General features: G+C 34.1%; 1 protein-coding gene across 1 annotated transcript in view; it reads left to right on the forward strand.

The window, feature by feature from the left end:
• The window catches only part of LOC149806231 (cadherin-23-like), a 317,815-nt gene that overhangs the window by 155,104 nt on the left and 149,223 nt on the right, over positions 1–13,488 (forward strand). Inside the window, exons 15-16 of the mRNA XM_089935354.1 lie at positions 3,644–3,808; positions 4,916–4,980. Coding sequence (XP_089791480.1) covers positions 3,644–3,808; positions 4,916–4,980 — 230 coding nt within the window. The remainder of the gene's footprint in view (positions 1–3,643; positions 3,809–4,915; positions 4,981–13,488) is intronic.

Raw genomic sequence — 13,488 nt, forward strand, 5'->3', positions numbered from 1 at the left:
CTGTATGATGTGTATGATGTCTGAATCAGTCATATTCCTGTATAATGTGTATGATGTCTGAATCAGTCATATTCTTGTATGATGTGTATGATGTCTGAATCATGGTCATATTCCTGTATGATGGGTATGATGTCTGAATCAGTCATATTCCTGTATGATGTGTATAATGTCTGAATCATTCATATTCCTGTATGGTGTGTATGATATATGAACCATTGTCATATTCCTGTATGATGTGTATGATGTCTGAATAAGTCATATTCCTATATCATGTGTATGATGTCTGAATCAGTCATATTCCTGTATGATGTGTATGATGTCTGAATCAGTCATATTGCTGTATGATGTGTATGATGTCTGAATCAGTCATATTCCTGTATGGCGTGTATGATATATGAACAATTGTCATATTCCTGTATGATGTGTATGATGTCTGAATCAGTCATATTCCTATATCATGTGTATGATGTCTGAATCAGTCATATTCCTGTATGGTGTGTATGATATATGAACCATTGTCATATTCCTATATGATAAGTATGATGTCTGAATCAGTCATATTCCTGTATGATGTGTATGATGTCTGAATCAGTCATATTCCTGTATGATGTGTATGATGTCTGAATAAGTCATATTCCTATATCATGTGTATGATGTCTGAATCAGTCATATTCCTGTATGATGTGTATGATGTCTGAATCATGGTCATATTCCTGTATGATGGGTATAATGTCTGGATCAGTCATATTCCTGTATGATATGTATGATGTCTGAATCATGGTCATATTCCTGTATGATGTGTATGATGTCTGAATAAGTCATATTCCTATATCATGTGTATGATGTCTGAATCAGTCATATTCCTGTATGATGTGTATGATGTCTGAATCATGGTCATATTCCTGTATGATGTGTATGATGTCTGAATCAGTCATATTCTTGTATGATGTGTATGATGTCTGAATCATGGTCATATTCCTGTATGATGTGTATGATGTCTGAATCAGTCATATTCCTGTATGATGTGTATGATGTCTGAATCAGTCATATTCCTGTATGATGTATATGATGTCTGAATAAGTCAGATTCCTATATCATGCGTATGATGTCTGAATCAGTCATATTCCTATATGATGTGTATGATGTCTGAATCAGTCATATTCCTGTATGATGTGTATGATGTCTGAATCAGTCATATTCTTGTATGATGTGTATGATGTCTGAATCATGGTCATATTCCTGTATGATGTGTATGATGTCTGAATCAGTCATATTCCTGTATGATGTGTATGATGTCTGAATCAGTCATATTTCCATATGATGTGTATGATGTCTGAATCAGTCATATTTCCATATGATCTGTATGAGTCATATTTCCATATGATCTGTACGAGTCACATTTCCATGTTATCTGTACGAGTCATAATTCCATATGATATACACGTGTCATGTTTCCATATGATCTGTACGAGTCACATTTCCGTATGTTCTGTATGAATCATATTTCCATATGATCTGTATGAGTCATAATTCCATATGATCTGTATGAGTCATATTTCCATATGATCTGTACGAGTCATATTTCCATATGATCTGTACGAGTCATATTTCCATATAATGTCTATAATGTTTTCATCTTCAAACGATAAGAGATATTTTTGAAAAGATATTTCCAATTCTGGATGCAAGTGTTGACCAAACTTGGTAAGATTGATAATTCACATGAATGATGTGTTATCTTCATTGAAAAATTTATATATTTTCTTGATATTAAATTATTTTGATAGCACCTTATGCAATCACGACATGACTTAAAGCAAAAACTGAATATCCAAGACATCGGACTGCATTTAATTATAATTACATTATAATGATATGAAAGATGCACTCATCTAAAATCCTACATTATATTTCCTACTCTATTAAATATGTATTTGCCCTTAAGCCTTCACAATTTTGGTTTCAAGGTCAGTGATTCTTCTGCCATCAGGCCTGATTCTTTTGTCAAGGTCAATTATTGTTCTGCCATCAGACCTAATTCTGTTCACCTAAGACAAAGCAGAAGAAAATTTTCTCAGCAAGATTGATACTGGGTCACTTGGAAAACACACAATATTAATGTTAATCATAGCTGAACTTGTATAATGTTTCAGTGCCACCATCAGTACTTAATGTAAGTACTAAATTGAAGACTATTATGCCATGTAATATACTAAATCTAAGATGTTCATTTCAGTACTTAATCAAAGATGTTAATTTCAGTACTTAATCAAAGATGTTCATGTCAGTATATAATCCATGTACATTACTTACATAAATTAAATCAAGATGTTCATTTCAGTACTTAATAATGTTCATTTTAGTTCATTATCAATAATATGTGACTTTATATAAGCCATAAAACTTCTCACATAGATATTGCCTATGTAATTAAAAGCAGTATGTAAACATAGATAATTGGTCAAAAGTGTTGAATTAATGCATTACTTATTTAAAATTATGTTATAAAACACAAGGTACAGCCTTCATGTCAACACTTTTTCTAATTTACTTTACTGGTAAAGACTCAAAAGTAATGTTAAATGCTTTCTGAAGTATTGCTGATACCAATAAGTAGCATAAGGGAAAAACATTAAAATACATGGTATAGAAATATCATCTAAAATGACATGATTGCAGTAAAATACATGGTATAGAAATATCATCTAAAATGACATGATTGCAGTAAAATACATGGTATTGAAATATCATCGATTGCATTAAAATACATGGTTTAGAAATATCATCTAAAATGACGTGATTGCAGTAAAATACATGGTATTGAAATATCATCTAAAATGACATGATTGCATTAAAATACATGGTATTGAAATATCATCTAAAATGACATGATTGCATTAAAATACATGGTATTGAAATATCATCTAAATGACATGCTTGCATTTAAATACATGATATAGAAATATCTAAAATAACATGATTGCAGTAAAATACATGGTATAGAAATATCATCTAAAATAACATGATTGCACTAAAATACATGGTATAGAAATATCATCTAAAATAACGTGATTGCAGTAAAAATACATGGTATAGAAATATCTTCTAAAATAACATGATTGCATACATGGTATAGAAATATCATCTAAAATAACGTGATTGCATACATGGTATAGAAATATCTAATAAAATGTGATTGCATTAAAATAGATGGTATAGAAATATCATATAAAGTGACTTGATTGCATGAAAATACATCATATAGAAATATCATCTAAAGTGTCATTATTGCATTCAAATACACGATATAGAAATATCAATTATCTGAAATGTCATACTTGCATTAAAACACATTGTTTAAATTTGAGATATTTGCAAGCTTTTATCCAATTGGCTATGAAAACCAGAGTGTTGGGTTAATGACATTTTACTCTGAACAGTCCCTTTATAAGGGCTTTGATCCAATTGGGAAGATTGGATTTTTTCAAAATGACATTAGGCATATCTTCAGTATGACATAAAGAATATTCCTCATTCAAGAAAATCGGACAAGATGTTAGAGTTATCAAGATTTGAAATTATGAATGTTATGTTGCAATAAGTTATTAAAGTAAAAAGATGGTGTTTGTTTTTGATCCCTCAGATAATTGCCAGGGAGAAGGATACTGCAGAGCGCCGATCCAGCTCAGCCACAGTTACTGTACACATCCTGAATGTCAATGATAATGAGCCAATATTTAATAGAGACTCCTACAATGCCACTGTCAAGGAAAATTCTCAGAATGGAACACTTGTTATTAGGATGCAGGCAAGTCCAAGTTCTTATCACTTTTAGCATGCTTCATTTGTTAAAAGTTATCCATATGAAAAGTTTATTTCTTCCTTTATAAGGTATTTAAGTGTATTGAACACATTATGGAGCTAGATTAAGCAAATCTTAATTTTGATAAACCTTACACAGACGTAGCTTGTGAATATAGTGTTTATGATTGAAATTAGCATCATTCAGTCGTAAGGTTTTATGTACAGGCTTGATTGTTTATGTACACTATGATATGTATTGTGCTTTTATTTTTTTCCATAGATGCCCACAACTTTGATACTATATGTATTGCATTATGCATCATTTTTTCCATTGATTCCTGCTAATGAATATCGAATTTAAATAAATTGACTCATAACCTTTAGAAACAATGAGTTTGCTTACATTATTGGACAGTTGCTGAAATGGTTTATTCTCTGAAGAAAATGTCAAAACTCTTTTGTGAGAGAACAGGTACTTTGAACTAATTGGAGAAAAGTCAGTCACTATCATGGTAGAAGATATCCAGAGTAATTGCAGATAAGACAAGTACTTTGAATTAATTGGACAAATTAAACAAGTACTTTGAAGTAATTGGACAGATCAGACAAGTACATTGAAGTAATTGGACATAAGATTGGTACAGTGAGTCATGGGAGATAAAAATGTAGCGTGAAGTCATTGTCTCTGATAAATACTGTAAAGTCTTTGGACATGAGACAGATACTAAGAAGTCATTATACACAAGACAGACAGGTACTAAGAAGTCAGTGGAGATAAACAAGTACTCTGAATTAAGTCCAAGATCAGAATTTTATAGCCATTCTAAAGATTGTTAACTTTTAATTACATATTCAGGTTTACATGTTTGTCAATTATGATGATGTTCTGACTAAGGCAATATAATTTTTTGGGACACTTGTTTTCTTATAGTAATTTGCTAATAAAATGTCTCACCTTGATTAATTTGCTTCCATTGTGGATTTATACAAAATTTCGAAACTATTAACTACTCCACAGGTTATTTAATACAATTGGCAAATTTAAAAGTTCTAAAAGAAAATGTGAACATCAGTTATTTACAGAAAATTGAAAGGCTTCCTTCTTTTACAGGCCCATGATGCTGATTTGGGAGAGTTTGGGAAACTGACATACTCAGTCAGGGGTAGTAATGACAGGTATGTGGATTTAATGAAAAATATTCACAGTTAGGTACAAACCAACAATATTAGATAAAGAAAGGTATTCTTGGGGATATATATTTCTAGCTTAACATATTCCCAAATCTTTACATTTGTGTAAATTAACAGCAAGTGTTATTGACCATTTTAATGGCAAAACACTCTCTTTTTCCATTTGCAATTAAATATTTTTGACAGTTGCGGAAAAGTCTTCATATTGATTTCCTGTTTCCACTCAATATAGTAGCACACATAAATGCTTAGAGACTGTTAGAAAGGCTAATAAGGTTTAGTGGTGAAAACAAAAACACAAACAAAGTCACTCAATATGGAGGATTTCAGTAAATTAGTAAGAGTGTACCAGCCCTATTTTCAGCAAGTACTGAGTGTGCTTTACTGCAGGAAATCAGGACCACTAAATCCTGCTGGTACTGTCCTTTTTTCAGAACTTTTGAATGAGGCTAGGATCTTCTTAGAGTTCAGGAGACTTTTGGTTTTGCAAATTGCACAGTGAACTGCATAGTATCCTTCAGTGGGATTTTTGTTGGTGTTTTTGCATGAAATGCAAGTGCAGAACATAGATTTAACAACAATGTGTTAGCATTACAGTGAGATTTTTATCGGGGTTTGTGCATGAAATGGAAGTGCGGAAAAAGATTCAACAGCAAGTGTTAGCATTACAGTGAGATTTTTATCGGGGTTTGTGCATGAAATGCAAGTGCGGAAAAGAAATTCAACAGCAAATGTTGGCATTACAGCAGCAGGATGTATTATATTCTCTGAAGCAAATAATCAGCGCTTTTACAGTAAAACACGTACCCCCTGGCGGAAAGGCACTTTCAAATTTAACCAACCAAGAACAGAAGGAACGTAATAGAAACTATGATTCACCATATGAATTGTTTTAATCAAAAACATTGCCCCTCACAGATTCATATTATTTTACATAATATCTGGCATGGGAAAAACATTGTCCCTTACAGATTCATATTATTTTACATAATATCTGGCATGGGGAAAACATTGTCCCTTACAGATTCATATTATTTTACATAATATCTGGCATGGGGAAAACATTGCCCCTTACAGGTTCATATTATTTTACATAATATCTGGCATGGGGAAAACATTGCCCCTTACAGATTCATATTATTTTACATAATATCTGGCATGGGGAAAACATTGCCCCTTACAGATTCATATTATTTTGCATAATATCTGGCATGGGGAAAACATTGCCCCTTACAGATTCATATTATTTTAATTTACGAAACTGGACCCTTTTTTGGGATATTCTACTTGCCCCAAGCCCATGTGTTTACTGTTATGGGAGGCTAGCTCTTCTTCCTAGCTGACTTTATAATTGGTATTTCACTATCAACCTACAACACAAGACAAGCCCGAAACACCTAGTTCAGAAATATATCCATATCTTTAAATAGTAAACAATAATACCTGAAGAAGTCACAGCCTTAAGTTAGAAAATTTGCCAGAGGCCAATTTATGAAACTGGACCCTGCCACCTGAGTGCTTCAGATGCCATTAATTTGGACACAAACAAGACTCTGTCCATCAATGTAATATACATACTCTAAGGAAGCTGGCAAAGAGAATGCATGGTGCTTGAAACAAATCTAAATGTACCTAGTGAGACTAATGTAAATGCAAAAGTTAATGGATTTCCAGGGCCTGTATGTGACTTTGAAAACGCTAATATATATGAACATTTAAGTATGGAAATAGGATGTCAGAATGATAAAAGTAGTATGGAGACAATCTCATTGAGTAACAGGTCATGGGTTCGATCCCCAGCCGAGTCATACCAGAGACTTACAAAAATGGTATTAACAGCTGCCTCGCTTGGCGTTCAGCATTAAGGGGTTAGTGTTAGGACTGGTTGGCCTGGTGTCAGGATAATGTGACTGGGTGGGACATCATGCTACATGTCTGCGGCATGATGCCCCAATGCTAGACATCACTATAAACTGGCATATTGCAGACATTGTATCGATATGACTGAAAATTGTTAAAGCTACATTAAAAAAAAAAAAATCACATCACATCACATCAGTGAGTAACCCATTGCATGATGACATATATATAATTGATATGAAACTAAATACAAAAAGTTTTAACATAGGTCACTTAAATGTACAAGGTATAGTGGGAAAAATAGACCAGATTAAGTTAATCTTGTCTTCCAAGGAAAATAATATACATGTTTTAGGACTCACTGAAACCAAATTAAATGCTATGATAATCTATTTCACTGTCAAGGCTACAATAAACCATTATGCAGGGACAGAGAGACAGCAGGGAGAGGTCTTGTAATATACATTAGGGAAGATGTAAATGCAGAAAGGTGACTTGACTTGGACTCACATGAAATCGAAAGTATCTGGATGGAAATTTTTCAAAATAATGCAAAATCATTCCTAGTTGGTTTCATTTATAGACCACTTTCCTCCAAAGCAATTTGGAATGATAACTTTTTGAAACAAATGGAAAATGTTCTTGCACAGGAGAAATAATGATATATATACTTGGTGTTGTAAATAAGGACCTACTCAATACTCAAATAAGGAACAACTGGATGAAATTTATTGAATCATTAGGCCTAATCCAGCTGGTAAATGAGCCCACAAGGGTAACAGAAAAATCAAGCACTCTTATTGATCACATTTATACCAACCTACCAGACAATGTGGCTAGTGTTAATGTACCAAATGTTGGTCTTAGTGACCACTATCCTATTTTTTTGACAAGAAAGGTTAAATTCAAAAAGAAATAAGAAAAATACATACAAAACTATCACTTACAGATAGTTCAAATTTTTTAATGAAGAACAATTTCTCAATGTCGATCTATATAAAAGTTCCATGGAATATGATCCAAAATTTGGATGACATAGTTAAAGCTCTGAGGGTGTGGACTGACTTATTCATGGATATAGTCTGTAAGCATACACCACTGAAAGTACATCAAGTAAAGTATGAAATCCAAGCTAACTGGCTTACAGCTGAAATCCTAGATGCTGTAAAAACATGAAACCTGCAGACCATTTTTCTCCACACACTTTATGCATGGAAATTCCATGATGCTTCTTGAACCTTTGAAGCCATCCTTCACTATAGTCACAGACATGTTCTACTTTAAGTTCATTATGAATCAGCTGAGCCTGCCATTTCCATCCTGCCAGACAAGTCCACTCCATCACTCCGACATTGTCGAAACCATTCCATCATCACTTGGTCATGTTCACTGCTCTTACCATCTTTCATTGTTTTTCTAACGTTCTTTCGCTTGGAATCACTGTCTGAATAGAATTTCAATATTTTGTCCCTCTGCTTCTTTATATCATAACCAATACCATATGTGTCACAGCTTTAGCAAGGAAACACCACGGTCCAGTTTTTTCAATTGTTCTACTTTATCTTGTATTGATATTGACTGGTGTTTATGCTTGACACCACTGACATTTGAATTTTTCTTAGAAGCCATAGCTAGGGTTAATTGTAAGTAAAATAAGCAAAGAATCGTACAAAATACAAGTATTACCACCAGCAACTGAAGTGTAAACAATCCAAGTGAGTGCGCGCCCAGTGAACTAATTTGGCTGTGTCGAGAATTTCAAGTGTCCTCTTGTAATTTTGTCTGGACTAAAAGAGATGCCTGACTATCCGTTGCAGGAAAATCAGTGGTGTACCTGTAGGAACTGCCTCGCTTGGCACTCAGCATTAAGAGGTTAGTGTTAGGACTGGTTAGCCTGATGTGAGAATGATGTGACTGAGTGGTACATGATGCTACATGTCTGCATCATGATGCCCCATTGCTAGAAACCACTATAAACTGACACACTACATGCATCGTAGTGATTTGACTCAAAATTTGTTAAAGCTACATTAAAAATCCAAATTACAGACACACACTCGTCTGTTATCATCAGTTAAAAATTAAAGAATCAGCACTGTCATTTAATTAGTTCTTCAAGGAAACCAACACTAATGTCAGTAAAGTTTCTTTCATTAATTTAAACACTTGCTGGATTAAGCATACAGAGGACCTGGTTTGAGTAAACACAATACAACCAAAATACTTAAAACACTGCTAATTGAATATACCAGCTTTGGTTTGTTTGGCATGTTCTGATTGTTGATAATTTGATTGCCTAGCAGTCAAGCATAAAAAGGATGTGCACTATAATAGGACATGCACATATGAAACAGTTATCAATGACCACTGGTAGATGTGATGTAAATAAATATGCATAGAATGGGGTAGAATCAATTATTCAGTATGCCCCGAGGGCATGAATGGCCAGATAAAGGTTCAGTCAAGTAATTCAGTATGCCCCGAGGGCATGAATGGCCAGATAAAAGTTGAATCAAGTATTCAGTATGCCCCGAGGGCATGAGGGCATGAATGGCCAGATAAAGGTAGATCAAGTGTTCAGTACACCCCGAGGGCATGAATGGCCAGATAAAGGTAGATAAAGTATTCAGTATGCCCCAAGGTCACGAATGGCCAGATAAAGGTAAAGTATTCAGTATGCCCCGAGGGCATGAATGGCCAGATAAAAGGTAAAGTATTCAGTATGTCCTGAGGGCCTGAATGGCCAGATAAAGGTAGATAAAGTGATTAAAGCATGAAAGTATGAATATGCCCAAATTTTTGAAATACCGGTAGTAAAAAACACTAATGTCCTGGACTGATCACTGATAATTTTACTTACCTGATTTTGAACATTAGTTCAGGATCTCAGGCAGTGAGATTTGATCAGCACTGCTCATTTCTGAGTTTAAGTTCAAGATTGACCAATGTGTGTTGGTGGTCTTTCAGAGCTCTTCCTCCTCCAGATATACCGTCCACCATATATAGCCTATTCTGTTCTGACAAAATGGCATTTAAAATACCAAAAAGCAAACCAAACCAATCAACCACCTAATCAACAGCAACACCTGCAGCAGCAGTAGTATTGGTTCATCATTTTGCCACAGCTGTACAAGTTTATAAATTTTTGACCATAGTAATTGTCCGTCCTCAAGCCTATTAATATCATTCATTATGTTTTTCTATTGAAAAGTCATCATCAGTCTCTATTAATGGATTTATATATTAGCAGCTTGTGACAGTTTTGTGTGTGAGCCTTTGAGATGGAGAAACCAATTATTCATTTTTATAGCTCAATCAAGTTTAAATTTTCTCAAAAACTTTATATTGGTCCAACCGGATCTATCAATCATTGCTTATTCAAGCTATAGTTAATAATATCTGGACATGTGCATAGTCTGATAAATATTTTTAACAAACAATCTGAAAATGCATCAATGTTTTTCAGTGATGCATTTGGATTGAGTAAGTGTTAAACCAAGAAATCAGATTTTTAATTCAAGACAGCCAGGATAATCATAATCTGCCAATAGATTTTTCGGATCTCTAAATTTCCAAGATTTTTATTAAATTATGCTGTTTTAGGAACAGTGCAGAGCAGATTGTATAAATTGATTTAATTCATCTTTTGAGTAGCTTCATTCTTTTTATAGTTAACTGTACACACTCCTTTTGATATTATTTCTTGTTCAACCTGAGAAAACAATGTCGCACAAATAATAAAAGAAATACATTTATGCCCATCATATCCTAATTGTCTGTCAGCCAAGAATGTGTAGACCAATGTGAAATGAAACTGGGAGGTTGAGTTCCAAGATAGTAAACCTTTAATTTCTTCATGTATTCTACCTGACTTCCATGTTTCCATATAAACTAAATAGTTAGTCAACTCCCAATCATTGTATGGTTTCTACAGCCACTCTGACCAATCACACTGTAATGTCCAAGTAACACAAATACCATGGGATAACTCAAGACCAGTAATATCAGATAACCTGGCCAAGTTATCTCCCTCGCAGATATGCTGCCATGATTTTATGTATAAGAGGAATGGCCTTGTCAAAATAAAGGGGAGTCAACAGCAAAAATAAGGGAAGAAAGCGGAAATGGACATAGTTCAGTATTTATCTAACACATAAGTATCCATCTCTCTTTCTTATTGCTCCACTCTATTTAGGCACTATTGAAACCAAAATCCTCAACAGATGTCACCTCTAGCTTTACTGTGATTATCATTGTGATATCATTGGACATGGTCACATAGGGTGTTTTTTGGTCTGGTCAGCAGAAAGACCATAGGCTTACTAAATATCTGACTGCTAATTTGTCAAAAGAATGATATATTTTTTTTGTAACTATTATTCAGTCTGACTCAGATTATATACTTGGTTTAAAGTCAGTAAAACTGGTTCTAAAACTGATAATTTTTATTTTGGTATTATCAGTATTTGTCTGTTAGATTCAAGGTTTCATTTACTTAAGATGAAATTAATACATTTTACACCTTAAATGACTATGATGATGCATCAAATAAATGTGCTTTTATAATGCCAGAACCCATAGTATTGGTGATTTTTTTAAAAACTTCCTACTCAAACAATTAAATTTTTGTGTTGATTACATTAAGTTTTTAAATGATACAACTAAAATTTTTGATATGCATAAATTGCAGAAGAAATGAGGAACATTAGATCAGGAAATTAATATCACTGGGAAAATAATGATAGGAATATGCAGAAATATTGAATCTCATTTGGTGGTGATGCGAGTGATGGACCTACAACTTTCCACAATGGAAATCTGTTTTGACTATTCTGTGGTTTCTTGCAACACTTAGAAATATGATAATAATTACTGCATATGTGAAGTTGACCCACTTTTACCATTAGTCAGTTCTGGTTTATTACTAGTTTTAGATTTTACCACCAAACGAAGCAAATTTACCTGTTGAAAAATAATACATTACAAAACTAAGATGGCAAGAAAAAAGAGGGTACAAATATATTGGTAAACTAGAAAAGATAGTAGAGAAGACTGAGGATACACATAATAGTATATAATGCATGTCAGCGTGACGTCAATACTCATTATACATCAATCATCATTAATTAATGACACTGCTTCAGTTCATTGTTTTATAATGGATAACAGCAATCCAATTTGTAACAGAAATAACCAACAATGATTTGGAACTGAATGCTAAAAGGCCTATAGAAAACATCACAATACCAGTATTATATATAATAACGACAAAACACAAACAGGACAAATTTGGTTACTAGTAGAATAATTAAGTTTAGTTTTAGAAATCAGACATTCATACCTGATATTAGTAAAATCTTTTATGAGAATACAGCTGAAAAAATTATATCAAAAGGTATTTTGGACATTCCATTAGTCTAACAAATTCCCAGTGCACGTTGATGTCTTCTCTCATTCAAAGCATTTTAGACTTTATAGTCAATCAATGTGCTTATCCTTTTGGGGTTTTTTGTCCAGTTTGTGAAACAAAAATGTTTGTTGAACAAAAGGACCTCTGAGGATTGTTGCAAGTGAGGATTGTTACAAGTGAGGATTGTTACAAGTACCAGATTCTATATTACTTACAGAGGGTTACTCCCCTCACAGCTTGGATAATACAACTGCTACCATAATAAAAAGTCTGCTTGAAACTTTCCGAAAGGCTTTTTCTTGATTTTTTTGTTCTCTTTTGACAATGACATCACTAACTGGTCTGGTTTCTGAACATGAATGGCTGATTAGGCAATTTTGTGCTTTGAACTATCTGTGGCTCACGCTTCTGCACTGCCTCTGTAATTCTCCTTAGTTCAGATTCTTTAGCTCCTGTATGGATGAGACTGCATAAAGTGCAGCGATCCTGTGTGAGATCTTCCCAAGACTCAAGGGCAATATTGAAGTATTTCATGTCTTGATGGAATTTTTCAACCATATCTTCTTACCACCCTGAGATTGCTTTTCCTCCTTAGCTTGCCATAGAAGATCTTCTTTGGTAGTTGCCCATCTGACATCCTGGTAATGTGGCCTGCACATCTCAACTGTGATTTCATCAGCAGAGTGTGGATGCCTGGAATGCCTGCATGTGTGAGAAACCTCAGTGTCTGGGACTGTATCCTGCCATCTTATTGTCTTCAGTTTCCTGAGGCAGATCATGTAATAATGGTTCATCTTCTTGATGTGGCATCTGATCACCATCTTGGTTTCTTAAATATTTTTGTAGACTGATGCCTCTGCATTCAGGGAACAGTCATCAGTAAATAGGAGAGCTTAGTCTCATAACCTTGGAAAGCATCAGTAAGCATGGGAGAGAATTATACTGAAGAGGGTTGGGGCCAACACTCAGCCTTGCTTGACTCCATCAGTGGCTGGGAATGGTTCAGATGTCTTGCTGTTGTCCACAACATGAACGAGCATGCTATTATGTACTTGCTGAACCATCATGATGAATTTCTCTGGGCAACCAAAATTTTGTCATGATCTTCCAAAGACCCCAATGGCTGACTGTGTCAAAGGCTTTGTCAGGTTGATGCATGTCATGTACTGACTGGAGTTCTGTTCTTGACATATCTCCCGAAGTTGATGAGCTGCAAACACCAT

This window comes from Sinohyriopsis cumingii, chromosome 2, assembly GCF_028554795.1.
Source record: "Sinohyriopsis cumingii isolate HCF-2022 chromosome 2, ASM2855479v2, whole genome shotgun sequence".
Lineage (NCBI taxonomy): Eukaryota > Metazoa > Mollusca > Bivalvia > Unionida > Unionidae > Sinohyriopsis > Sinohyriopsis cumingii.